Source organism: Lichenostomus cassidix, chromosome Z (assembly GCF_008360975.1).
Source record: "Lichenostomus cassidix isolate B80296 chromosome Z, HeHo_3.0, whole genome shotgun sequence".
In the NCBI taxonomy this organism is placed as follows: Eukaryota; Metazoa; Chordata; class Aves; order Passeriformes; family Meliphagidae; genus Lichenostomus; species Lichenostomus cassidix.
The window spans coordinates 54,022,805-54,049,995 of NC_139511.1; the positions used below are offsets into that span (position 1 = coordinate 54,022,805).

At 36.7% G+C, this 27,191-nt stretch overlaps 1 protein-coding gene across 8 annotated transcripts in view; it reads right to left on the reverse strand.

Moving 5' to 3' along the window:
* ERBIN (erbb2 interacting protein) overlaps positions 1 to 27,191 on the reverse strand; it is a 115,186-nt gene that overhangs the window by 31,488 nt on the left and 56,507 nt on the right. For all 8 annotated transcript variants that reach the window (XM_085042700.1, XM_085042698.1, XM_085042699.1 and 5 more), the window contains 6 exons: positions 14,800 to 14,878; positions 13,998 to 14,087; positions 7,797 to 7,853; positions 3,651 to 3,714; positions 1,785 to 1,859; positions 398 to 542 (listed from right to left, as the gene is read on the reverse strand). In XM_085042700.1, coding sequence (XP_084898826.1) covers positions 398 to 542; positions 1,785 to 1,859; positions 3,651 to 3,714; positions 7,797 to 7,853; positions 13,998 to 14,087; positions 14,800 to 14,878 — 510 coding nt within the window. The remainder of the gene's footprint in view (positions 1 to 397; positions 543 to 1,784; positions 1,860 to 3,650; positions 3,715 to 7,796; positions 7,854 to 13,997; positions 14,088 to 14,799; positions 14,879 to 27,191) is intronic.

Here is a 27,191-nt window from a genome sequence, read left to right on the forward strand (position 1 = left end):
AACCCCAAAACACTACAGGCAAACAACTGCATCTTCTGTATTCCCTGGCATGCCTATAGTGCTGCATTCCTAAGGAAATAAGGAGAATTTAGAGAACTTGTTTGCCAGTTTACAATGTGTCAACCATTGGGGTGGGAAGGTGGTGGCAGGGAGAAAAAAAATTGGTTTTCTTCTGGTAGAGACATTAGTTTTTCACCCATTTACAGACTACTGTATAAAGTAAAGAATGCTCCAAAACAATTTTAAGTTATTATTCAGCCTTGCATTCATTACAGCTTTATCAAGAACTGGTACATTTACTCAACTGAAACAGATCTAGAATTTCATTTTTTTGTTTTCCAGTGCTCTGTGTCTGAACTATAGGCTTTTAAGAATATGAATTAACTGAAATACAAACCAATAGACTCTGGCAGTTGCTGAAGTGAATTACTGGATAACAGTAGGTCTTGCAGGCTTTCACAACCTGAAATACCTTCTTCGACTACTTCAATGTTGTTTTTAGAAACATCCAAGTAGGTCAGTTGTTTCAAAGTGCCTATGAACTAAAAGCAAGAGAAAACAATATTCTAGAAAGTGCAAGTTCAAAATAAGAAATCCAGCAGATTTGACACACTGTCTCAAGTGTAATGCCAGAGGAAGACTGAGAGTGCTGAAATACAATTTTATGCAAAATATCCAAACTTTCAAATGAAGTATTTTGTGCAGATAAAAACAGCTGATGTTTTCACACACACAGACATCCCACAGTAACTGCATGTCCCTAAAGTCAGTCTGCTCCACATTCAATGGTTTGATAAGTTACCACGAATCAAGTAATTGAAGCTTTAGAACAGACTTCAGAAAGAGACACATAATGTGAGGACATCATTACACTCCAGTAAAGACTTTTACTGCTTATTTTTGCCTTTTGTGTAAAACTGCATCCCACTTAACCTCAAAACCAACAATTCTGAATCCCTAGCTGTATAAACCGAAACAAACATGCATGAATATGCTTCCAACATTCATGCATATTACTCTATTAAAATCTCCACTTTCAGAAATATGGTTTTATTTTACTGCAAAATTCAGTTCAGCTTGCATTTTACAACCACACCATTCAACTCTGTAAGAGTTACCTGAAGGAAAACAGTAGCAAAAACTACTGATCAGGCAGGAAGGCCACATACCACATAACCTTGATTTTAAGGCTGAAAACAACCCAGCCGCTTCCCAAATTCCAAATACTCATTTATTAGTTTGCTACACCTTAAGCACAGGTTCTCAAGTATTATAATAATAGGTCAGCCTAGGCCCCATGTAATCCTGAAAGATGTCAGCAACCCATAGAAAGCCAACAGACTGTTTTCTCAGGAACTGGCTATGCTCCCTGTTTACACAGCACCAAAATTGGCACTGCTTGCTTTACAGCTGTGACCAGTAAAAATCCACACAACATATTTATCCTGTAATTTCCTGCTTGCTGTCTAGCACAGAATAATCCCTTTTTGGAAGGACAGTTCAACCCTAAATTTGATTTAAGATTTTTACCCTGAATTGAAATATAATGTTTAGATGAGAAGTATATAACTTTCAATGAAAAAAACAACCAAAAAGCTGTGAACCCAGCTCTCACAATCAGTGATAATTTCTAAGTGGACAAGTTAAGCATTCAAGTGCCATTTAGCCTTTTGGCTTTAAGTAACACTAAAATTACATAGCAACTTCAACATACATGTTCACTGACAAAGCAAATACCTATGTAATTTAAAATACTCTACATTTAACACAGCAAAAGAACTTACCCCGGGAATAAGTGTTAGTCTATTACCATCCATCCAAAATTCCTTTAATCCACTCAGTTGTTCAAGTACTTCAGGCTGCAATGGGAAGCCATTTTTTAAAAAAAACTTACCAAAAAACCCCTAGTGAATGGCAAAAACAACTCCAGTGATTTGTCTATTGGAACTTTAATAATGTCTTACTGTAGCTGTTACACACACTTTTTTCACTAGGTCATCAAAGAAAAATTCAGATTTTTTACTTTTGAAATGAAAAAATATACCAGATAGACAAATACTTTTAAGAATTTGATCACAGCACTAAATAATCTTTAGAGAAAGGCTTTCTGTTGGTCTGGTGGTTCTTACAGAAAGTATTATTTTTCAACAGGCACACACTGTCCATGTGACATGTAAAATTTCTTCCTTGATGGAGGAAGTCTAAAAACCCTTAAATTACATCAACTCAGAGGAACTGTTTTTCAAAAATCCCAGTGATTTTTTTGTTTCGGAGGAAATGGAAACAAATTCATTTTTCTATCAACAAAGGGTACATCTCCATGATACAAGCAAACTACGCCTTCCATAAAATGAAATGCAGGATTGCATTTGCACTACAACTTACTGTTAGAAGTGTCTTATGTATCAAGGAAAGAACCCTTCTTAGAAAACATCCATGTTGGACATGCTTTCCTATTTAAACTTCCCTCCTGAGAAAGTAATGCAAAAGAGGTACTACTGCACCTTAACAACTACAGCGAAATTCAGATAAATGCTATAATAATGGTAAATTTTCTTGTATAGTAAATAGACAGGATTTTGGTTTAAGTTGCAGACCTGACTCCCAATAACTCATTTGCCAACAGAAATTCTTAACTCAAGGATACCATTCAGATAGATCTTTATCTAAAATAACGGCAGTTTCAGAACTTTTGGTGCTTTTACCTTAAGATCTTAGTGAAGTAAGTTACTAGAAGTTGACTCTTATAGCTAAAAGGCTGGCAGAGACAAAGCCACCAGCCCAAAACATAGCCAAACAGGTAATTTTACAGCCTATGCTTAGTTCCTGGCTGTTATGGCTTAACATGGACCTGTACACACTAGTTTAAGCCTCCCACACAAATATTTACACTGTGATGATGAGAGTATGGCAGTAATGGTAATCAGTAGATGTTTAACCAGAGTAATGAAAAAATTCCTTGAATACACTCCCCTATTTTCCAAAACATATCACTAGGCAAGTGTTCAGCTCTGCGTATTCTACTAGTGACACACAAAGGCATGACTTTATTGTATTGCAGGTCAGCAAGTTTCATTATACTTCAATTCCTTTACCCAGGAACGTACTTGTAAAATCAGAGAGATGATATGTGACTCTGAATACAAGATATATTTGCCTGTGAGACCACAAACAGGAAACACGTCAATCCACACTGAAGGAAAAATTTGAATACCTCAACTGTAAATACTACTTTGAACAATATTCAAACAAACTTAAAATTAATATAGTTTCTCTTGGATCTACATAGTTTGTGCACAATAATAAAAGCAGGTTGTGCACAAAATTGTAACAATAAATACATGATACTCAATAAGTGTTTAGAATTTATTCTAAGCCAAGCGATTATGTTTATAATTCAAACACCTAGTACTATTAATTATTTAACAATACAGTAACCACACTATACCACAGAGTGTTATTTTAAAATGGAGTAAAAACATACTCTCCATAAGAACACAGGCTCCATGAAGTAGTATAAGGTACAAATAATACTTGCTTGGTAGAAGAACTCTTAAGCCAATGTTTATTTTTTCCTATTTATTACAAAATATCAAAAGATAAGGAGATTTATAAAAGATGCAAAGCTCTGTTACTAAGGCAAAACTCACCACTTCTGTGAATTCATTACTTCCTAAGTCCAGTCTCTCCAGCTGAGTCAGTCTGGACATGGTTCTGCACAGGAATGGGATCAATAAAGAATTAGATCTAAGAAAATACTAGTTACCATGAAATCTTCCAGTATTTACAACAATCTATTAATCCGTATTAAGTAGTGATGCTATTCCAGAACTGGAATGATACCTAAATAAGGTCAATTTTTCCCACGCTGCTCAACCAGGCACACCTTAGTGACCCTGCAGACTGTCGAGTGTCAAATGAAGAGTACACTGCAACACGCCTACACACGAACTAGCAAAAACTAAACACCAGTAGAGAAATCTTTATGATAACGATAATGCAGTGACACATCTCTTCTTTTGAGTGGTTCAGCTTTTCACCTACAGTCACAACATGTCCTTTTACCAGTCAAAGGCTGGTTAACTACATGTTTTCTTCTCAAAGAAAGACTACTGCCTAGTGATCAGTTAAAACAGAAAAGACTGTTGAACCACAGTAACCAGCTCCACCTTTTTCCCCTCTCCAGGCTGCTGACAAAGTTGCTTACATTTGATGTAGTTTGGAATCATAATTATTTCTCCAGTCATACATTAAATGAGATTACTATGTTGGATTTTGTGATGCTTCACAAAATCACTCTTTAACCTAACTTACGGCAAATATTAAATCAATGTCTGAAATAAAAGTAAAACCCATTACTTCAAGCTGTGTTTTGGAAACATTATTCCTCTATTTAAGTTTGCTTTGGGGACTCCACAGAGATTGTCTACCACTGCACATGGAGGTCTACACAATGGGTACTTCTCAGTCAACAGCAGTTCTACCTCAAAGTGTTTTTTAAGTGGCTACGAGCTCCTCATATGATATCATGGTCTGTATTTATTTAGTAATAGATTTCCACTGAATGATTAGTAGTATCTAAATCTTTCAAATATAAACTGCAACTGTGCGCATACTATAAAATTCTGGAAAAATTAAATGTTAGAGCTTCTAAATGGTAGAGTCTCGTGTATTATCAGAATATCACACTGGTTCCTTCAAGAAAAAACTACATAAGCACAAGATGCTCAATGCAGCTATTCAAAGCTTCAGTTTTCCTTCAAATGCAGTAAGCTCTACAGTTGCTCTGAAGCATATAGTTAAAAATAATTTATTGGAAAATGCTTTATTTACTGAAAGCAATTTAATGTGATTATTAATATTATTCATTAAATAATCTCCAAGAAGGAGACTCAACATTTGTTTATAAATTTGATTTTCATGACATTGGAGTAATTATGCTGGGGACAAACTAGGAATTTAGCATAAGCCGGTAAAGACAAGACCAAGACAAAAGCAGAAACATTTTTTTGCACTGCACAAATAGTATACACAGGCTTTGAAGCTAGCTAACATTCCTACTGTCCTAGAGAAACAAAAAAAACCCCAAAAAAACATGAAAAGGCTACTTTCAGAAGACTCTGGGAAATAATTTCCCTCATTTCTTGAAGCTAATGAACAGACTGATTATCAGTAAGCCAACTGCTAACATTCTTTTTCAAATTCTAACTAAACTTATTTGAGTCCCTCTGAAATCCTGCAGATTAATCTCTCAAAGCTTTGTGAGACCATGCCAATACCAGTTTTAGTGCAATATGTTCCTAACAAATTTGCCCCAGTGATTCTCCCAGAAGCACTGCTGAAGACTCCTTTAAAAGGATCTAACACAGCATTCTGTGGCTTTTGAAACTTCATAGACCACACTATGCAAACCAATGTTATGTAACAATGACAGGCTAACAAGTTAACTTTATTGATTTTGGGCCCTCTTTTTTCCCTTGCCAAAATGGATGTACCCTAGCAAACAAATCCACTCAACTATAAAACATACACAAACGTGTTTGCAAGATGAGGGTCCCAGTAACATTCCTTCCTTTCCCCGCTCCTTGCATAACAGCACTTTCAGATATTCTATGACTAAAATCTTGCTTTTTTTATTGCTTATAGAGAATTACCTTCAGACAAAATGCAAACAAGGCTTCCAATAACATTAAGGTAAATTCAGGAAATGCAGGAAAATCCAATGCCAAAGCATGTGGAAACAAACATTAACTACATCATGGAGTTACACCTATTTCCATCATTGACATGGTGCTATGTAATCCCTCCCATAAACTGAAACCCTCTTTTATGTCACATTATTGAACTTGGTGTCAAATCAGCTCAACACTATGTCATCAGATAGCCTAAATTACGCCTCAAATTCTGTTGTTGTATACAGACAGCTTCACTAAGGTTAACACTACAGCTTATTTCAAGCGGCATAAAATTCAAGGGATATATGAGTGATGACAAGATTGGGCCCTGAATCATTGTTATTACACTCTCAAATAACTTGCTTCTTTCTAAAAAGCTTACCCTTTTTATTGACAATAAGGCCACAGAAGCTTAAAATAAAAACGGAAAAAAAACCCTTACCATATTTTTACTGGACCATTTCCCCAGCTTACCTATCAGAAAAATGCCTCTGAAATAGTCTCTGTGTATTTTTGCTTTCCTTTCAGTAGAAATAGTTTCATAGAGCTGTTTTGCATTATAATGCTGCCACTTTTGCAGTCTCTGGCTGTGGATAAGCTCCAAGCAAAATTATGCGTTTGGCATAAAGTAAGGTTGATTTAGTGTGTTGGCATTAATTACCCATTTTGATTAACATTCTTTCAAGTGCTTCATGCTTTAGTGTCAAAAATTATGTGCATGTTTTACTCAGAAAAAGGCTAGTTTGATGCTGTAGAAATTTATCCAAATACATTCCATATTACAAATAGCAAAGAACTTGCTGTAAGAATTAAAATATTAGAAAGATGAGAGTCACAGAAACACAAGAAAATGTATTGGTATTCTATAGCAAAAATATTAGGACCTACTGCTACACCTTATCAGCATCAAAAAACTGCTTTGGATTTTCTACACTTTTTAAAGCTGGATAGTATGTTCTATAAGAGTACCAGAACAGAATAATAAAGGTGGCAGCTCAGAATGTCCTGTAGATTATTATGGAAGGCATACAGAGAACTCTTCATGACAGTTTATGTTTAGTTTTCAATCAAGGATGAAACTCTGAAAACACTGAAGTCAACAAAAAAATTCCCAGCACCTTCAACAGAGGGTATGTTTGACTTAAATACATTAAAGCATTTGTTTAAGTATCTCTTATTGCTACAAGAGTAAACTATGCTGTTAAATATATTTCATGTAATTCATACTGTTAGTGTTAATTATGGCAATTAAGGTCATAGTGATCTTATAAACAAAATCTATATTAGCTGTAAGTTTTAATTATAGCTGCTGTTCCTCAGTTGGGAGTAACTTAATTTAGAGAGCTACCACCATAAATTACATGTCCTTCAATTTTTTCTCTGCTGAAAACTAGTGATAGCAGAAAAAGCCAAAGAGGATTGAGTATTTATACCACAGAATGCTTCACACTTGGAAGATGTAAATTCACACTTTCCGATGCTGTACATGCCATTCCAGACATGATTTCTGGCTTGTTTATATAGCAGACTCCACAGTACAGTATCTAGGCACTTAAAAAGGGAATCCCAACAGAACATAACCCTTCATGTTTTAGCATATAATTAGCTACAGTCACTAAAAAAACAGGCTGTCATATTTGTAAGGCTGGCAATTCCCACTTCAGCCTACTGCATGCACATCTCTACTAGCATACGAGTTAGAGTGAAAATTCAATTGTTAGCTCCTCCTCCACCAAAATTTCTTACATCCACCAAAACCAGCAACTCTAACAATTTCTGTTGCCAAAGAAAGATCGCTTTTTATAGTACACCACAACATATTCATGACTCTACAGGTTGTTATTTGCATCCCATCTTTGGGATCAGTTTCTTTCTTCATTGATCTCTTATATCTTTGATAACCTTCTTGGAGCTCCAGAGTCCCAGTCAGAAAATTCAGAGCATTGCTCTTGTTCAGAGAAACAGCAGGAACTGCATCACCATCAGCCTGGGCTTTTTTGATGAAGTAAGTAACAACTGCAAGGCAGGGACTACAAAAATGCTAGATTTTAGGAGAGAGGTACAATTGGATTAATGATAAAACAAATGCTGTATGAATGTCTACAACTATACTATACTTACTTTGGCAATATTTTTAACTGGTTTTCTCTAAGTTCCAATATCTGGAGTTTAGTTAATCTGTAACAGAAAGGCATAACAAATTACCACAACATTCTGTATTTCATGACAAAAGCAATCCCTGAACTTATTTATATTACAGAATCAAAAACCAAAAAATCTGTAAGTTTGAAATTTTTTCCTGTAACATTAAGATGAAATTTTGTGCAAAATTTGCATGCTATTTTAAGTTCATTGGTTGGAGTTTGATTTTGGTAAAGCAACAAACAAACTAGATCTTGCCTATTTTTCTGCACCTGTTTGAACACATTTCTTTTCCTTCATCCTTAAGATTTGGAAACGCTTCGTTGGATTAATTATGGGTACGTGTTATGGCCATAATGAAAAGCACACAGGAAGTAAAGAAGATAAGATGACAGCACAATTTAAGATGTTCAGTTTCTACTAGTGGCAATGTATCAAACAGTTTCATATAAAAAGCCTCATCTGAGGAACACCAGCAGTCTTCCACCTGATAAAAACAACCTTTAATCTAATCTTGGATTTCCTTCCATATTCTCTTTCTAGTTAGCGTCTTAATCCCTTTTGATATTTCTGTTAGAAGGTGGTTTGACCTTTCTCCCAGTAAGTCCTCAGTTGCAAGACAACCTAATATCCCAACTCAACTGCTTGGCCAACGTAAGTTCCAAGCAGTCTTGACACACAAGCAATGTACCACTCCCAGTGAAATTTTTTATATCAGGACAGAAGTGACAAAGCTGTATTTGTTAAAAAAAATTAAGAAATTGAGTTTGGTTTCAATACAGACAGGACTGTAATGACAAGAGTTCTACATGTGACACACTGACAGCCTTCATACAACACAAAATAGGGCATTAAGCTCCCTGACTCATAAAGGAGCTTAGGGAAGAGACCAGTCTTTCCTGAAGGTGCTTAACTAGTGCATTGTAAGGACAGAGACACAAACCTTCATTTTTATTAAGTCATAAGAATTATACTTATACTTTCCCAATGTAGAAATAGAAAGCTGAAAACGGTATTTATTTTTCCTCTAGACATTCACTCATTTTTGGATCAGTTTGAAAGAAGCAATCTGCCATGACCACAAAAAACCTAAGAATGTAAGAGTCACCTTGAAACAGAGCAGAGGTCAGTGCAGCCTAGCATTGCAAGCAGCACTCACCATCTGGTAGGAACTGCTGGAGGGGAACTTCCTCCCTCCAACTTCTGAAAAAAAGAACAACAACAAAAAAAAAGCAAACCCAAACCCCAACATCCTAACAGTGCTGAAAGAATACCCTAATTAAAACCCCATTCATGGTAATAGCACTGATGTTCATCTAGGATGTAAGTGGGAAGGACTTCTTAGCCATCCTACCCTACCTGCACCCAAGATACAAAACAGAGCTGGTTTAAGAGCCCTTGTGAATGAACATTTAGGGCTTTGATTTCTGAACCAAGCACTGCATTAGGCTTCAGCTGGTGTTTTGCTTTGATGACAGGGAAGATAGCTACAGAGTTTGTAGTTTTTCTTCACAATTCATGTATGCAGTCAAATTTCTGTTGAAAGCAGTGGAAGCAAATCTCTATTCATATGCTAAACTACAGACATGCACAACCACACTTTGCTGACTTTAGCCAGAACTGACTGTATGACACTTGTAACAAGCTAATTCTGTGAACTTAGAGACAGCCTTTAGTGATAGAAAGGTTCACAGCTTTATCACCTTGTTTCATGTTCTAATCTTTCCTCAGCTAGCCCTAGAAGGCTGAAGATATAAATACCAAATTTCTTATGTGCAGAGCTTCACAGAGGCTACTAGGAAAACATTCTCAACCTCTCCTGGCTGGGAGATACAGGCTGTGTCTACACTAGTAATTTTCTTCCAGTAAATGATGAGAAATACTGGACTGAAGCAGTTGTCACCTGTTCCATTATGACTGGAAGGGGTAGTTCAAGCTTAAAATAATAATGCACATCAAATACTCAGCCTAGTCACTTCACTCTTTAAATTGCTGGTGCTAAGCATCCAACATTCACCCAAGCTGGGCATCTGAACTGCCATAATGGACCTGAAGAACTGGCATTTAATTTGGAAAAGAAACAGAACTAATTCACCTATACTAAAGGAAAAATGGAATTCATATGAATTGTTAAAATATGTATTATCTGTGCCATTCTGTGGCAAAGATTTGTCCTACTTGTATAGAAATATTTTATTTCTGAACTTGAAAAACCCATCACCACAGAACCATCTGCACATCACTAACACCCAAAGCTGTAACAGGTGTTATTCAATGAAAGTATACATTCTGCAATAGCCAAAAAATATTTTTTCAGTATTGTTCTTTAATCATAACCAACTTAGCCTGCTTTTAAAATTCAGCACAACTTTTCAATAAAAAGGAGAAGATCAATATCCTTCCTAAATCTCATTTCTTAAAACTATACCACCTGTTAAAAAGGTAAAAGAAACACGCAGCAGAAACTTGGTGTGCAACAAGCAGTCATTCCTTGGAAAGCTAAAAATAATGAATACCGAGATATTCCTTACTTTACATCTCCATTGCAGTTTTCCTAAAGCAGAGTATTTTTATTTTAAATTGTTACTAAAATATAAAGGCAAGTGGACTAAAATGTATGCATCCCATAGCAGGCTGCATCTACTGAAATTTCCACAAAACACATACATACACATACATAACTAAATTTGATTATCACTGTACATTTGTGCAAAAAATATCCCAAAGTAAAGACCACTATAACTACCTACTACTACAAATACTACTGGTAAATTGTTGAGAAAGTTGATATGAAGCAATTCAATTGCAACATCACAGTAAAGAGGCTTTGGAAGCAATATTCTGTTATAGACAACATTCCCAGCTTTTTAGAATGACACTTAAGATAAAATCCTTGCTTATCTTAAACACCCATTGGTAAATAATGATTCCTTTTTAAAACTCTCTCTCAAAATAAGCATTCAGTGAGTTTCAAGTTTAACATGTTCTGCTTATATATTTGTGTATTTAAGCATAAATATACATCATATATTTAAATACAACAGATACGATTTTCTCAGGCAAGCATAGTAATTCTCAGATACCTGTGCACTGGCATGGAGGCTCATGCTGTCATCTGTGCCAATACCAATGAATTCAAATTAGAGTGTGGGAGTGGAGGAAAAACCCCCACTGTCACCTGAGAATTCCAAAGGAATGGGTACATTGTACCAAAAGTCTGGGAACTTCTAGTAAGTCTAACAGGCTGGACAAGTAAAACATCACTGAAGAACAGCAAATATACAGCACTCATAAAAAAGGGGGAAAACAGATTGCATAACCATGACCTCACAAGTATGAAAAGTTATAGCACAAATTCTGAGGACAAGAATAAAGTATGGAGGTAAATGCAATAAAACACTGCAAGGATATACTGAAAGTGCTATCCATTATAAAAAATTTCTTTCCTAAGCATCAGGCTGAGTGTTACTGATGCTCAAAGACCCTTTCTATGGCTATCCTGTTCAGTGTTTTTTAATAATAATCTTTTAGGATCAGAAGAATGTTGAAGTCGGCTTATGTCACTTAATAAGACTCCGTCGGGAAAAAAAACTGTATAACCTTAAGGACTAAAAAAAATTAGAAAAAAGGACAAGATGCCATAGCACCAAGCCAAGTATTTAGGATTTCCATGTAGGCATCAGCTATTTCTAACTGAACTGTCCAATACATCAGTTGATCATGTAGGAAATTACACTAGGCAGCTGCAAAAAGGATAATTGGAACACTTGAGCATAACCATAGACATTTCCAAGAGAAACAAGAAGATAATCATGACACTGTACAAGCCATGAAGAGATCTCAATTCGAATTCTAAATATAGCTATATATGTCATCCTCTGTCAAAAAGAAGACGAATTAAAACTGAAACTTGTTCCAAGATATATTAATATAATCAGACACAAAGAAAAACCTACCACACCAGAAGGAAACAGAATTTAGTCTAATAAACTGAGGGACATGAGAACACTACAATAGCAGATATAGCAGATGAGAGAATGGGGGACAACACTCATAAGAAATGACAGCAAATAAACTGTAGAAACAATAAATATGAACAGTCAGAAAAAAAGTGATGTGGGAAACCAGATTTCTCACCTGACACATAGAGCATAGAAGCCTTGTTAGCTGTAATATGTATTGGCTTAGTTTTCAGGAAACATTATTATTGACAATAGTTGACAGTAAGAGAAGGCAACAGAACTCAGTTACTTCACATATTCCTAAATAATGAGAAGTAATAGCTATAAGGCCATATACAAAAAAATAAATGCATCAAACTGGAAGAAACAGAAGGCTTGTCCTTTATGAGAATAAATATCTCAAAAGCTTCTACCAGAGTTTTTTATTTGTTTATAAAAGAAGTATTTCCATATTCTGAAGTACAAGTTAAAAGACTTTGTACTAGAAAGTATTTATACCTCGTTGTAAAACTGTGGGCTGGTAGAGCACTCTCATCACTGACAGAAGTATTCCATGCCAAAGGAGTCTGAACCTTACTTGAAAATGGTATTTTAATGTTTTGTTGTTTTCCAATTTATTTGATCTAAACATCTTCCTATAGAACACTACGTATTCTATGCAACACTGTTATTAGCAGGTAAACCTACATATATGAATACTTCAAACTCATTCTCCTAGCTATTAAGACAGGATGCTGCAAGTCTAGATTTTAAAAACCAAGGCAGAATTCTTCATAACTATCAAGAGAAACACTACAATGGAAAATTGGCTTTCAAGTTGTCCTCAGTACCTAATTATTAAGACGTTAGTAACTAATGACTTCACCATTTCACTAACCATTAAGCACTACAGAAGCTGACAGTGATGAAGAAAAAATTATGAGACTTTTTAATGTGTATGTGTAAGATTAACTATTTAAATGATCAGCTGTGTCAACCTGAAGACTTCAAGTTCATCCACAGTGGATATTTTTACTATGAAAATCTTGCCATTTGGTTAGACTATTAAAAACAGAACAGAAAAAAGCATAGGCAATCATTAGAATTCCAAGGAGATCATGCATATTACAAATATTTCTTCTTCAACTTTAATGAGGGCTTTTGAAACACAAACTTTGTGCGTCAGAAACAAGCATGATAATAATGCTTCTGCATCATAAGCAGCTGTTTTGTTAGCTGAACGTGTAGCAGATCTGGTGCTCTTAATCATTCATCAGGGAATGACTGGTAACAGAGAAGAGCAAGCCAACAGCTCAGATCACAGATGACTAATAAACTAATGGTCACTAGTGGAGAGCACCTGTGCTTATCTTCCACTGCACATCTGATCTGCCAAACTGCTGCAGCATTATCTGGGGACTTTGCTCATCTCTTGGAAACTGTGCTGACCCAAATATAATCATACAGCCTAAGGCAATTTTTTCACTCAGCAGCATGACTCATTAACTAATAGCTGTATTTTCTGAAAGAGATGCTTGCTGGACATAGGATAGGGCACGCAAGTGACAATCTAGGAAAAGAGAGCATTAAAATAAGAACAGAGAGGGGAAAATTGCAGAAATGGCTAAAATCAGTGTGATATGGACAGCATGAACAATGCTCATCTAGGAGTTTTCCTTTTATGAGTATTATCCTTTCACTTTTGCTCCCAAGATTTAATCTATTTTACAGAGGTAGCGGTTTAGCATTTATCTTGTATTTACGCAAGATAAACATGTAAATTTTGCATAGTCAGCACACCACAAACATGCCAAGTTTTTCAGAAATAGTTCTGACAATAAAGGACTTGAGAGTCATAGTTATGCATGAAGTAATTTGTGCATCCAGGACAGGACAAATGGAATTACAGTTGTCATCATTTGCTTCACTCCAATTACTACATGACAAGCAACACAAATTTCAAAAATACTGATGTTCCTTACTTACCACACTGGATATTGGAAAAGAAAGAAGACTGTAAATGAGTTTTAGGCTCTTCATAAGCATTCTGTGCTTCAGAAGTCAAAACTAAAAGCTGCTGATACAGATTCAGGGCTTTTTTCTCCTGTATGAACTATAATGAATTTGTAATCCACACTTCTTCCCTTTCTCCAGTACCCACTGTGCTTCAGAAGCAGAAGAAACTGCTCTGCAAAAATTTACAACTAAATGTAGATACTAGGTTTCATGTTCAACTTACCTGCCAAAATTGGCTGGCAAAAACTCAAGAAAAGCATCGTTCAGGTACAGCTGTGTTAGGTTTAACAGTTGAGAAAATCCATCTGGCAGCCTATATAGAAGTAAAACAACATAGTACCTTAGTTTCAATTACATTCAGGGCATTAAGTCATATTTTCTTAAGCAACACTGAAGTCTTGCATATTGATAAAATTAAAATTAAGGGGGTGAATTTCTTTAAAGTCACACCAGACAGTTGTTTTCCATAAGATAAGTTTCAAAATTATTTGTAAGTACTGAGAACAATATCTACAGGCAATAAAAACTACAAATAAATGTAGTCGTGCTATGTATTTGTGATCTCCTGACACCTAATGTGAAGAAGCCATTCATTAGAAACAACCAGATAAATTAAAAAATACACACCACCTTCTTTTCCCAGAAGATATATGTTGTATCTCTGCAGTGCTACTTCTGGCAAATTAATTTTGTCACTGTAGCAGAAATGCATATTAATGCAGAATTAATTTTTGTTTTTAAGGAAGGAAACTCTGCATACTTCTCTACAGTCACAGAGAAGTGATGGATTTTAACGAGCTGACAAAGCCACATGGTATAATGAAGGATTCTCCACATAGCCTATTAACTTCAGCAAAGTACTTTAATGAGATAGCTACTCTGGATCACAGTGCAACAAGGTTAATGAAGATACTTCTCAGGTTACTCTGCTCTCACCGCCAAGGGCTGGCACATGTCTTGGGCAAATTTGAGACTCAGTAGTATTTGCACAAAATATAAAACATAAAAAAAATCTACAAACTTACTTTGAAATTGGATTTACGCTTGCCTCAACAACTGTCAAGACTTTACAGTTTTTTATATTTTCTGGAAACTCCTGTATGCCTGCCAGATACAGAAAGAGGTAGAAAAACAGCATTAAATTATTAGACTGCATGACATGCATTAAAATGATGTACATGAAACCACCAGCTGTAAAAACTTTGATTCGTTTAGCAACCAGTGAACAGTTTTTCTGATGTCTCATTTTACATTCAGTTTTCATTAAATAACTACTTTTGTGCAACATTTTTTTTTTTACTATAGTATTCTTAAAGGTTTTCATGCTGCAGGTTAGCAGGCAGCAGTATGGACACACAGTACATTAAATTCCCACCACTTACTGCCAAATATTAAAGTACTTGTGTTTTGGAATGTTACTTAAGATGAGAACCTCTGTCCCAATATAATTTATGTTTAAAAAGGCATACACGTGGTAGAATGAAGTTTCCAACAGGATCTGTTTATCAAGTGCATGGCTTGTATAACATCCAGATGAAATGGTAAGGCTTCAAATCTTAAAGGATATTCATAGTTCAAATCTTAAAAGATGTTCATAGTTCTGAACATATATCCCAGAATGTGATGTATGCTTGCTGTTAGCTTCTAGTCATTTGAGAGAAAGACAAAAAGTGCTTAAAGAAGCACACTTATGTTTGAAAATTAAAACAATAAGGAACCTCCTTTTTTTTCCAAGGTTTTCTCTGGAAATGCTAGAGTGAAGTTGCATTCCACATATTGCCAAATTTATATTTGTCAGAAACTGATAACACAGGCTTTGAATATGACGTGTATCCACCACGTCAGAAGGAAATCAGTATTGCATCATTCTACCATTCATAACCTTTACCTCCATCTGAACTATATATACCATAAAATAAAAGCCAAGTGAAACCACTGCTATCACAACTGCAGTTGCTTTTGCAACAGATCAAGTTCTTAAACCCTGGGACAAGTGTTTTTATTTTAAATATATTTATCTTAAGTACAATAACCATTCATACTGGTATCTTTTTACTTGAATGAAGAATATACTGTTGTTTGCAAGACAAAAAAGCCCATATGCTAGTAAATAAAGCCCATTTAAAACAATTTTTTTTTTCAGGTAATGAATCTTAGCTTTTCTTTCAGTTCAGTCTTTCAGTTAATGCATGTAATGGTGTTTGTGAGTGGTTTATCAGGTGGAAAGTGTAACTGAACCCAGGGAACAAGACCACTAAGAAGGAACTAAACTCTATGAATACTTTTTTGATAAGTGAGAGTATGAAATTTCATGCTGCTTGAAGTGACATTAACAGTCCACCTGCAGAGAGAAAGACAAGAGCAGCATCACTTCTCATTCAGGTTGCCAGGTGGAACTTGGTTATGTCACTCCATGTATCTGTTCTGAGAACACGTGGTAAAAGCATCAACTGCTAAGTAATATTTTAACTTACATAAGAAATTGCACAGTATTTGATGATACCTTAGAGCTTGATTCTACGTTTGTGCAGTAATGAGACTGACTTGGTATATTAGGACTTAAGAGATGGCAGTAGACAAGAAAAGCAGTGACAAAACACATACTTTAACCAATTGGTGATGAGGACTGGCGAAGTCATTGTGCTGACTTTTCCATAAATTCAACTAAAGTAGTGACAGAATTTTTTTCCAAGTAGACTTTTAGGTCTTTCTTGACAGGAACTTGTTTGTCATCCTACCATTGAAGCTACTACTTTTGACTAATAGCAGGCACTGTACTCTGTTACTGAGAGGTGAAAGGCAAGCAAAAGCTTTATGATATCCAGTTAATAACGGTGTTTAAATACAGCAAAGTATCATGGACTTTTTTGGGAATTAACAAGCTAAAACCAGAAGCAGGGGGGACCAGGAAAAATTGAACCATCACTGGTAATATAAGCCAAGATTTCTGACACTTCTGTTGACTAACATGCACTTCATGCATGTGCACATATGTGTAAATAAAAATAGAGCTTTTTGTATATTTTTATATATTTATATATATTTTTATACATTTATATATATTTATATATATTTATATATATTTATATATATTTTTATATATTTATATATATTTTTATATATTTATATATATTTTTATATATTTTTATATATGTGTGTGTGTGTGTTTGTGTGTGTGTGAGTTCAGCCACAATGTTTACTGCAGCTGCATGTGGAGTCAAGAGCAGAGGATGGCAACAGGGGATCCTAATTTAGTTATGTTCACTACACAGTACAGAAAATAACTAAAAAGGTATTACTTATCATGTAATGAAGTTTCATTTGTGTAAAGCAGTAATGTTATTTTCAAATCCAAGAAACATTAGGAAACTATCAAAGAGTGACTGGAACTGTACCTTATCTATTGCTGTCATACAGTCTTAGCACAAAGAGAAACACACTTCCAAGAAACTTAAATATACATGATCTTAATTCCAGTCGTAGCAATAAACCTCTTTCAGCAAAAAGAATATCCATACATGGAAAGCATCTAACATGACACAATACCCTGAGCCTGTAGAAATAAAGTTACAGATGATTTGTATGAAGTGACCTTCTGGTGCCTGAAAAATAAATCAAGACCTCTATATTGCTGAGGATACAAATTTACCTTCTTAAAATAAGCATCTACATTAATCAGAGTAAACCACGGCAAAGCTCTTCCTTGGAGGCAGAGCTGTGTCTCAGACACATTCTGTGCCTTGAGTTTTGCCGTTTCAATCAAGCTGAGAGATTCTCTAAGCTTAGTTTTTCTGAAAGATGGTCACAGCACTGGCCTTGGCTTGGTCCTTGGATGAAAGATTGCTTTAGGCCAACACTCTAAACCTTATGCTGGTAATATTAATATTAGTTTCCATTGTCTGTGTCATGAACTCATAGAAGCACAGAAGGCTTAAATTTGTGATACCTACCAAAAAAAACCCCCACATAGCACATCTGCTAGAGGGGAGAATGTCAACGCAAGCTTACTCTCAAAAGAACAGCCAAATAAAATATTAGCTATCCAAATACAGACGTGTTAAATCAGCATGTTTTTGTACATATTCAGAGGACTCTACAATAGTCTCCTGTTTGACTGTGCCTTGGGCAAGCAGCAGCAATAGTTTTAACAACAAATTAATAACAGAAATTCAACTGATATGAGAAACCTAACAATGAAGGAGCCTGGGGGCTTAATTTTGCTTCTTCTTTAAGCCAGAATCATTATGGTATGTAACATCTTTACCAACTTTACTCCGTACTTCAGTACAGATAAATGGCCATCATTCAAAAGAGCACCATATTGGGAATGTCAGCACGAAATTTACCTAATATTTGTAACACGCATGCATAAGCTAGGAAATAAAGATATCAGGAGACTGCTACTCTTTACCATGTGATAGGAAGTTACATTTACTAACTGGCTATGTAACAATCTTTTGACAACTCACTTTTCCTCAGCTATACTCCTCCTGCATGCTATTATTGTTAGATGAGTATTCTTTTCTTTCTTACTTGCTTTTTGAATTTGCTTTCTTGGTGGGAGAAATGAGAGTAAATACGAAGACAGAGAGAAATCACAAAAACATATGAGGGAAGGAAAACAGGGCTGTAAAGTGCACTTTGTAAGAGGATTTATTCTTTGCTTTTCTGCTTTTCATCTATCCTCAGTGTTCTGAATCCTCTTCCCCATTAAGAAAGCTCAGCAAATCTCAAGGGTCCCTGTGATCACATCTTTCTGCACTCATTTGTAACACTGCGCTAATTCATCCATCTGATAGCCAACTCAATCCATCCATGAGCATCTCATTAAATGAGTACTGCACATTGAGATTCACATTCCTTTCTAAATCCTGTTTTTCTTTTGGGTTTTTCACTGATTTCTTTATACATTGATAACTCAAGGATTATAGAGGACAGTGCAACAGATCACTTGGTCTATTGCAGCCTTATTCTAATTTCATTGAAAAGCATTATATGGGCAATTTCTTCAACACATCATTCATTTCATACTTTATATACAACCACTATGCCCAATACAATTCAGTGCTCCAACTGGTTTAGAGATCACACTCACTGTTTTCCAAAAAGATACAAACCATCATGCCTGTAGACAAGACCATTTGCAGAGCACAATAGGAGAAAACACAATTTGCCAATCATCTTTAACCACCAGATCCAAACTGAATTGGGAACAAAGGGTTTTTTTGTAGTGTAGTTTACCACAAAGTTTAGATTTATGTAATAATTTGTAGCATTTACTTGACTATTCCTTCCTCCCTGTTTTCCCAAATGTCAATCACTTTTAAACTCACCGGCCAGTTTATATCAAAAACACCACCAACCCCCTCCACACAAAATCCCCACCCCCCAAAAAAGCAGAAAAACCAAGCAAAAAGCCTACAAACAAATGAAACAAACAAAAAACCAAACAAAACTCAAAAATCTGACCAAAACCACAAACAAACAAATAAACCAAAACAAAAAACGCCTGGAAGAATGTTAAAGAAAATTTGGCAGTGAGGTAAGGCAGAGGAATTTCAAAATCTTGTCTCGACTAAGCCAAAAGCAAAAAGCATTCATCATTCAGAACTCCACTTGGCAAAACTTCACCATCTAACCTAGTGGTATTCAATCATGATCCAAGACCAGCTGTGGCACATGCCCAAAGGACATACCAAAAAGGTCACACAGGGATTTCAGGTCAACAGACACAAATCTGGAGGTAATCATCCTCACTTCTTGATCACATAACAGGGCTGAAACACAAAATTTCACCTGATTTCTAACTCCTTGGAGAGCAATGACTTTTTTGGCACAGCTGTCAGAGCAAGTATGCACAAATGCCCTTCTGCCTGGATTAAGGACTGTAAGTATAATTGAGGTACCCCATACTATCTGGAGTTACACTCATCTCCTTCCCTACATAGCACAATCCTCTCCTATCACTAGGGTCAGTGTAACTTGCAGAGCAGGAGAAAAAACTTAGACAATTTTTCCTCTCCATCAGATACGATTTTTTTCACTCAAATATTGGCAATTCAGTATCTATAGAAAATTGTGCAAGTCAGATCCTCTGTTGGCAGAATCCTTTACTTCAACATATGCTAGTGCTGACAGCCCTGTACACTACTGCTTCAGCCCTAATGCAGATGGTGGCTCACTCTGCAGCTCATACTATGATCATATTTTAATTCAGAAACAAATGCAAAAACTAGCATGTCCAGACTCCAGTAACAGAAACCACCACTGCTATACACAAGTGGCAGTCCCTATGGATTTGCAGTACTATTTGTAGAGAGTTACACCTCTTCTTACACAGAAACATTGTAAATAAGCTTAAATAGGAAATAGGAAAACTGAAAAAGTATAGGTTCAATTCCTAAAAAGCACAGAGCAAGAAAATCATTAACAGGTATGAAACCTGTAGAAGCCATATGGGCGATGTTACCAAAGGAGTCTGCAGCTAGATCTGTTTGTGGACAATGTGAGGGGGAAAAAAAAATTCTCTCCAAACAACACTCAAAAGCTCTCTTGGAGCAAAATACATGAAACTACAGCCTGCTGTGCACCTATTCCACTCTGCACCCTTGCAAGTAATGAGAACACAAACATAGAGGTTCAGTTTGCATGAATACAAATTACCTACTTTCTTCCCACAACTAGTCTATTTATCCTGGGTCTAACTTCTGGGCAAGCAGCTCCACCATAAAAAGAGAAGCTGTTGTCTGTTTTTCCCCTCAGGCTTCTGCTACAACTGTCCTTCAAGTCCATATGGATCAAACATAGCAAAATATTTTAAAGAATATATGCCACAACTCTTGCAAAGATTATGAAAGATCTGGTTGCAAAAGTTGAGATTTTAAACTGAAAACTTACAGTATCAGTCACAGTCTGTATTTTTACATATTTATGTACTTTAACGTGGGATTGCTGCATACCTTCTGAACCAAAACCAGCACTTTTCATTATTCAAAGTAAGCAGTGTATTAGAGCTCAAACAATTCAATGTACACTACTGACCCACCCACCCTGACGTTTTGAACATCCATTCCTCTTCCCAAATTCATTTACATGAGATGTAAGGCTCATTTGCAGGACAGTAGCAACACCTTCCCAATTACAGTTTTGGGAGTTGTGGGTTTGGGTTTTTTATTGCTTTTATACTGGCACAGGTAAAATAGGGCAGCAAACGCATAAGAGTCTTCCAAGTATTCCTCCTCAAACCATTTGGAAGACATCCAATTTTTTTAGAAAAAGGTCTCTCAAGGCCTGTTCTAGCCATATCTCTTACACAATGTACAGGAGAAGGAATATGAGTAGCAAAACAGGTTCCTCAATGCCTGTTCTGCAGAAAAAAAGTGATAGCCAGTAATTCTGCTTCTCTTGAAGACATGCCTGACATGCTGATTTACATAAACATAAACATGCCAGGGCAAGGTAAAACTGCAAAATGTGAAACACTAGGAGGGTTGTGGACAACAGTTGTGCTGTTCATAATGCTGTTTTGGACAATTTGCAAGGTTACATGGTTTTCAACTAATTCATGGATGGAATGCTGCCAAGTACCCAGAGAAGCACAAAACACAACCATTTGAAGCTGCTTTGCTTTTTCCCTGCCCTGTACCCCACTACCCTGGACTGGAAAATCAGTGCTTTGTGTCCAGTCACTTTTACTTGCTACATGACAACTGTCACTCAAAGCACATCCTGTTACAAAAATAAAGACAGAAGTTTCTCCTTTGGTAAACTGGCAACGTGCATAGTGACAGTGGTGACAGCACCAGCGGCTATGCTAAATTCTGGGCAGACTAAGCACTGGTTTGAGCTGGGCAGGGGGTTCCTGGAGTGAAGCAAAACTGAATAACAGCTGAGAGACCTGTCAGGACTGCCAGGACACAGCCAAGTTTCTCGCAAGTGAGGCTGCAGTGTAGAAAGGACAGGCAAGGGCAAGCTATCATGGGAGACTTCAATAGATCCCGTGAGCACCAGTGACTGGGAGCGTAAGGAACAGGAGACGTGGGGTGAGGCGCAGGGGTCTGTGTGGCAGCTCACGAGGAAGGGCACAGAGAAGGGGCCACTCTGTCCTACTGAGTGGTCAACTTGCAGCAACCTTTTTTTGGCAACAAAATTGGTGTCTACCCATTGCAGCTGCTGGGCTGACGGTGAAACCCAGACAGAGAAGCTGCAGCCTCCTCAGGTAGATGCCTACAACCCAAACAGACATCCTGAAGTCTCAGAGAGCTATCCAAACCCTCAGCTGCAGTAACTCCAGAACCTGGGAGCCTCCCTAGAACTCACAGGCAAAGGTGAGTGCCATAGGTGCAAGTGTGCCCAGACAGACAAGCTTCATTGCATAAAGCGCTCACTAGGCAGGATATCATCTGGGATGTGCTGAGATGTGGGAGTGGGAGATTGATGGCAGTATTAAGCTCTCACACAGGCAGGCTGATAAGCCCTGCCTTAAATCCTTGGGAGCTGAAGGTAAGTTAGCATCCAACCAAAGCCAGTAGGCTCAGCTAGATCTCAAGACAAGGGAGAACAGGAGAGTGTTCCCTGTGATACCAGTGAACCCTTAAAAAATAGATATGATGCTCTGGACCTAGAAGGAGGAGAATCCATGATAAGTAGTCAAGATCCAGAAGAGAATTCTACGGAATTTGTACAGCCATCTTCATGGTGATCTAATTACAGCCTTCCAGTAACTGAAGTGGTCTACAAGAAAGGTGGAGAGGGTTTTATTACAAGAGCATGTAGTGACAGGACATGGCAGGGATGGGAGTAGGTTTAGATTTGATGCTAGGAAGGAGGTCTTTACTGTGAGGGTGGTGAAAACTGGCTGCCCAGAGAAGCTGCGGATGCCCCCTCCCCTAGAAGTGTTCAAGGTCAGGTTGGATGAAGCTCTGAGCAGCCCAGTCTAATGAAAAACATCCCTGCCTGTCTCAGGGGTTTGAAACGAGACCACCTTCCAAGTCCCTTCCAACAGAAATCATTTTATTCTATGATCCTATTCAACGCTGTCTTTACAGGTAAATCCACATCTAAAAACTCCATAATTGCTTTTACAATACCTTTTCTGTGCTACAAAAATTTACTTTGAGTCCAGGAAGACATCTTTAATAAACTTATTTCAGAATTTCAGATACATATACTCAAATTTCACATTCAAAACCTTAGCTGCATTGAAATCCCATTCCATTCACATCCTCTAACACACAGAGATCATTTTATTGTGAACAGACAGATTATTTTCAGTACCTTCAATAAGACAACGTATTTAAGAAAAGGTACTACACTTGACAAAAAACTTTAAATAGAAGGGCTGCCTACATTTAGGATACATTTATAACCTCTATACAGTGATACACTTATCACAGAGCCACAGACTCAGAACTCTGCAGCAAATCAATTATCTTTCATTTCATTATCATGGATGATATAAAAACCCTGCTCCTGTCTGCCCTTCTGTCAGTATAAGCAGAGAAATAGCAAATTTACAGCAAGTTATTTTGTATTCAGGATCTTCCTCTCTTACTTCTCCCTGCAGAAAATAAAATATGGATCTGTCTCCCTCTATTAACTATGAAGAATTCTCAATTCCTTGGAAAAGCCATATTCCTACCAGATGGGCAACACAAGACTGGATGGTTTCCTGAATTCTCATTCTCCATCTCTCCAACTTCTGGCACACAGCACATTAAAGATAGTTTGCCAAATCAACAGAATATTTTTGAACACTGAAGAAAACATATTTGATCTAAATTTGCATCTGTTAACAAAATTCTTTAAAATTACTGGAATAATTTTACAGGCAGATATGCCTGGAGGCAGGGGATGAGGGGAGGGGAGTGTTTTCTTAGATTTAGTTCATCTGTTTTTCCATGAAGATTCCTTGCAATACAGACTAACAAACTGATGTGAGTAAATCTGCTGTAACATCACTGTGAAAAGAAAATGCACCTAAATCTCTAAGAGACTACTGAAGGCACTGTTATTTCCAAAGCCCCAGGTTACTTTTGGTCTTGCTAGTTATTTTCTCATCTTGCTATTTAATCCTCTAAAGGCCTGAATAATATGGTACTTAAAAATTCAATCTTTTCCTTTCACCACCTGTCTGTAGGGAAAAGTAGATCATCTCACTGTTTGCCACTAGACTAACTCCACAGAGACAAGCAATTTCAAATGCATTTCCCAGGCTTGCAGGAAAGCCTGGCTTTGTGGCAGTCACCTCATCCTATGTTTCAGCCTTTCAAATCACTTGATTCTAGTATCCTGTAAAGCTAAATGTTCTGAGCATTTATACATGCCATCAGACACTGTACATAAATTCTTTCCCCTTCTTCAAAGAAGAGGCAAAACTATCTTTGTGACAGTCTTCCACATTGGCCTAGATGCATGTTAACGCTGGCATTCCCGAGTCACAAGGAAATGATAGCTCCCTAAAGTTTAACTCTGAAAAACACTGATTTAGGGGTGAAGAGTGGTGTTGTGGGGTTTTTTGGTGGGTGGGTTTTTTTTCCTGTACAGCTGTCAATACATAAATAAGTTGGCCATACAGGCTTCAAAGTGTTTTGATTTCCTTTAACCTCATAAATAAAACATTAATTAAAATTAATTTTTTTACACTGGTCTCACATTATGTATGCTTCAACTTCTCTTTAGGATGCAACCCATCAGGTTACAGGGCTGGGAGAAAAGGCATCTGTCAATGCTTTGTATAGTGCAGGATGTAATTTCTGGTATAGGAATGCAGTTTATTGAACCACTTGTTCAAGTATCATTTCATCTTTGTGACTAGGACAGCTTTAGGCTTCAGCTAAAAATTTCAAAGCTGAAGTGTATCTGGAAAGAAGCAATGGAATATCTCTGATATTAAGGGTTCACAGTAGCCTTAGGAATCAGGTTTAAATGCCATAAAAGGACAGTGGGTGTCCTCACTACCAAAAAGCTACAGAATTTATTGACTACTATCAACAATAAACGCAGAGTTAAGACTAACTCTAGTCTACGCTTGCTGCACATATAGCAGCGATTTGGTATTTTTAGGCTACACTTGCGCTGTGACCACTTCAGCAACCACGTATAACACATTCCAGACCACACTCTTGCACAAAGACTTCTGTATGCTCGACCACACACAACTGTTAGAGGTTTGTACTCTAACTCAGCACATGTCTCAAAACACACATCACTTTGAACAGTAGATAAACTGACAGAAAAGTAGTCAAATGAGGATTTGTAAATAAAAAACCCACCCCATCTGGCTCAAGGAGGCCCACTAATACAAGGTGCTGGATGCTGAGAGCATACAGGGAAACATGCATGTCTCCTGGCTTCCTGTATTTTACTAAACTTTCCCTAGGCTTCTGCTCTTGGTCACTGTTGGAGACAGGACACCAGATTAGATGGATTCGATGAATCCTTGTCCTGATAAAATGTTACTAAATATTCTTAAGTATCAGTATTTGCACATCTGCTGTGTCTCTGTTAAAGAGTTTTTATATAATGTGTGTATGAACAGACACATTTAAACCAGAAATTAAAATGGCAAGATTTGTGATGTATTATTAAAGCACCATAAAGATTGCTTTCTTGGACTTACACCTTTCATCTGCTACCACAAATCTCTGTGATTTTGATCTTTCATCTAAACATCAAATATTAAGCACACACCTATATGCATGTAATTCTAGTTGGAGAATTGGATGCTCTCCCATGCAACAGGTCTCACTCTGTGAGCCAGACAGGAATTCATTAGGTAATTTGAAAATATGTTAAATCTGAACCTTCATTTTTTCTATCAGCCCTTTAGAAAATTAAATATTTTGGTCAATACATTCGATAATACCAATGCCAGAAACAGCTCAAATATTTTACATGGAAGTCCTATCATATTTCATGTATGCTGATATTTGAAAACTGAAGTCTAACTATCCTTCTAAAAATACAGCCTTTAAAAATAAATGCATATTTGATCTCAAGGCATCTGCACTTCATGATTTAGCTCAAGCCATCTCAGAAGGAAACACTTAACAGTGTATCAAGAAAAATAGAGGAACTATCACCATTCACTTGCCACAACCACAGGAATGTAAAAAACACACTGCCAATTTTAGAATTTGGCATCTCTCATCATCCTACACTATTGGAGACTAATCTCTACTAATTATATTTTTCTTATAAATTAAAGGAAAGCAGTTCCTGTGCCTTCCATAGAAGTCTGCTGCTTCCACACTCTTCGTTTGATATGTAACAGAAATAGGAAAAATTGCAGAGTTTTATAAATTTTGCTACTCTTAGAAGTCTAACAAAATGCTTCCTATTTGTCTCTAATATAGACACCAATCAGAACAATGGGCAAGTGAGGAGTAAATTCTTACAAAGAGAAAAACAGACACAAGGTAAGAAAACAGGCTTGCAGTTATCACGACAAAAATTTTCTGTGGTTAAACAGTGGAAAGGAAAAAAGAAGGGGAAAGGCACTTATGCCAACAAACTGAGGTCTCAAATAATACCGTATTTATTACAGAATAAACAGCACTATTTCCTACTTCACCCAGCAGGAACAAACAGGGACTCTGATTTGGCTTTTTTTTAAATTTTACAGAGGTTTTAGAACTGCTGGAAGACAAGATGCCCCCAGTAAACAAACTTGTGACCTCAGAACTATTTTTTATGTGCAACACTAGTCAGAGAAGCTATCCAAATTGTGATAAGTCTGACAAGAAGCACATGATAATAGTTTAAATTAGCCTGCACCCTGCCATTTATCTGAAGGGTGTTAAAAAAAACCAAACAACCCAATCTCTAGAAAACAGAGATTCACAGTTTACTAGGAGAGCGTATCATACGCCTCAGAGGAACAAGTGCCCTTTCAGCAGCTCTCTGTAGGCTTAGCTCAGGGCCATGCCATTTAGACAGACAAGCAGCTCCCTAGCTTCAGCTGCCTATTTATGTACATGAGCTCTGGAATGTGCCAACAGAAGCACTCAAATCCCCTTTTGCTGCTTTTAAGGCTTTTGCATTGAGAATTTGTGTTGCAAACAGTTAATACTTTCAAATGGTTCAGTCCAGGACAAAAAGATGATTCTTTCTCTGCTGTGTGTTACTGTGACAGTTTAAGGCCAGTATTCTTTAAGAAAGACTATCAATCCACTTGTACCAGGAACAGATCAGTGACAACCAGGTCAATTTATCACACTAAATGCTGTGTTCATTAAGCAGAAATAACAGAGTAACAGTTTCAGTACAGATTGGGCTATAACAGGCAACCAAGGAGAACACTAACACCTCAATAACTGCAATGCTTTCTTAGTAAAGCAGAACATAGCTCTCTTTGTGGAGTCATAATTAGCTAGCAGCCCAAATAGAACAATAAATTGAATGACAAAATCTTTGG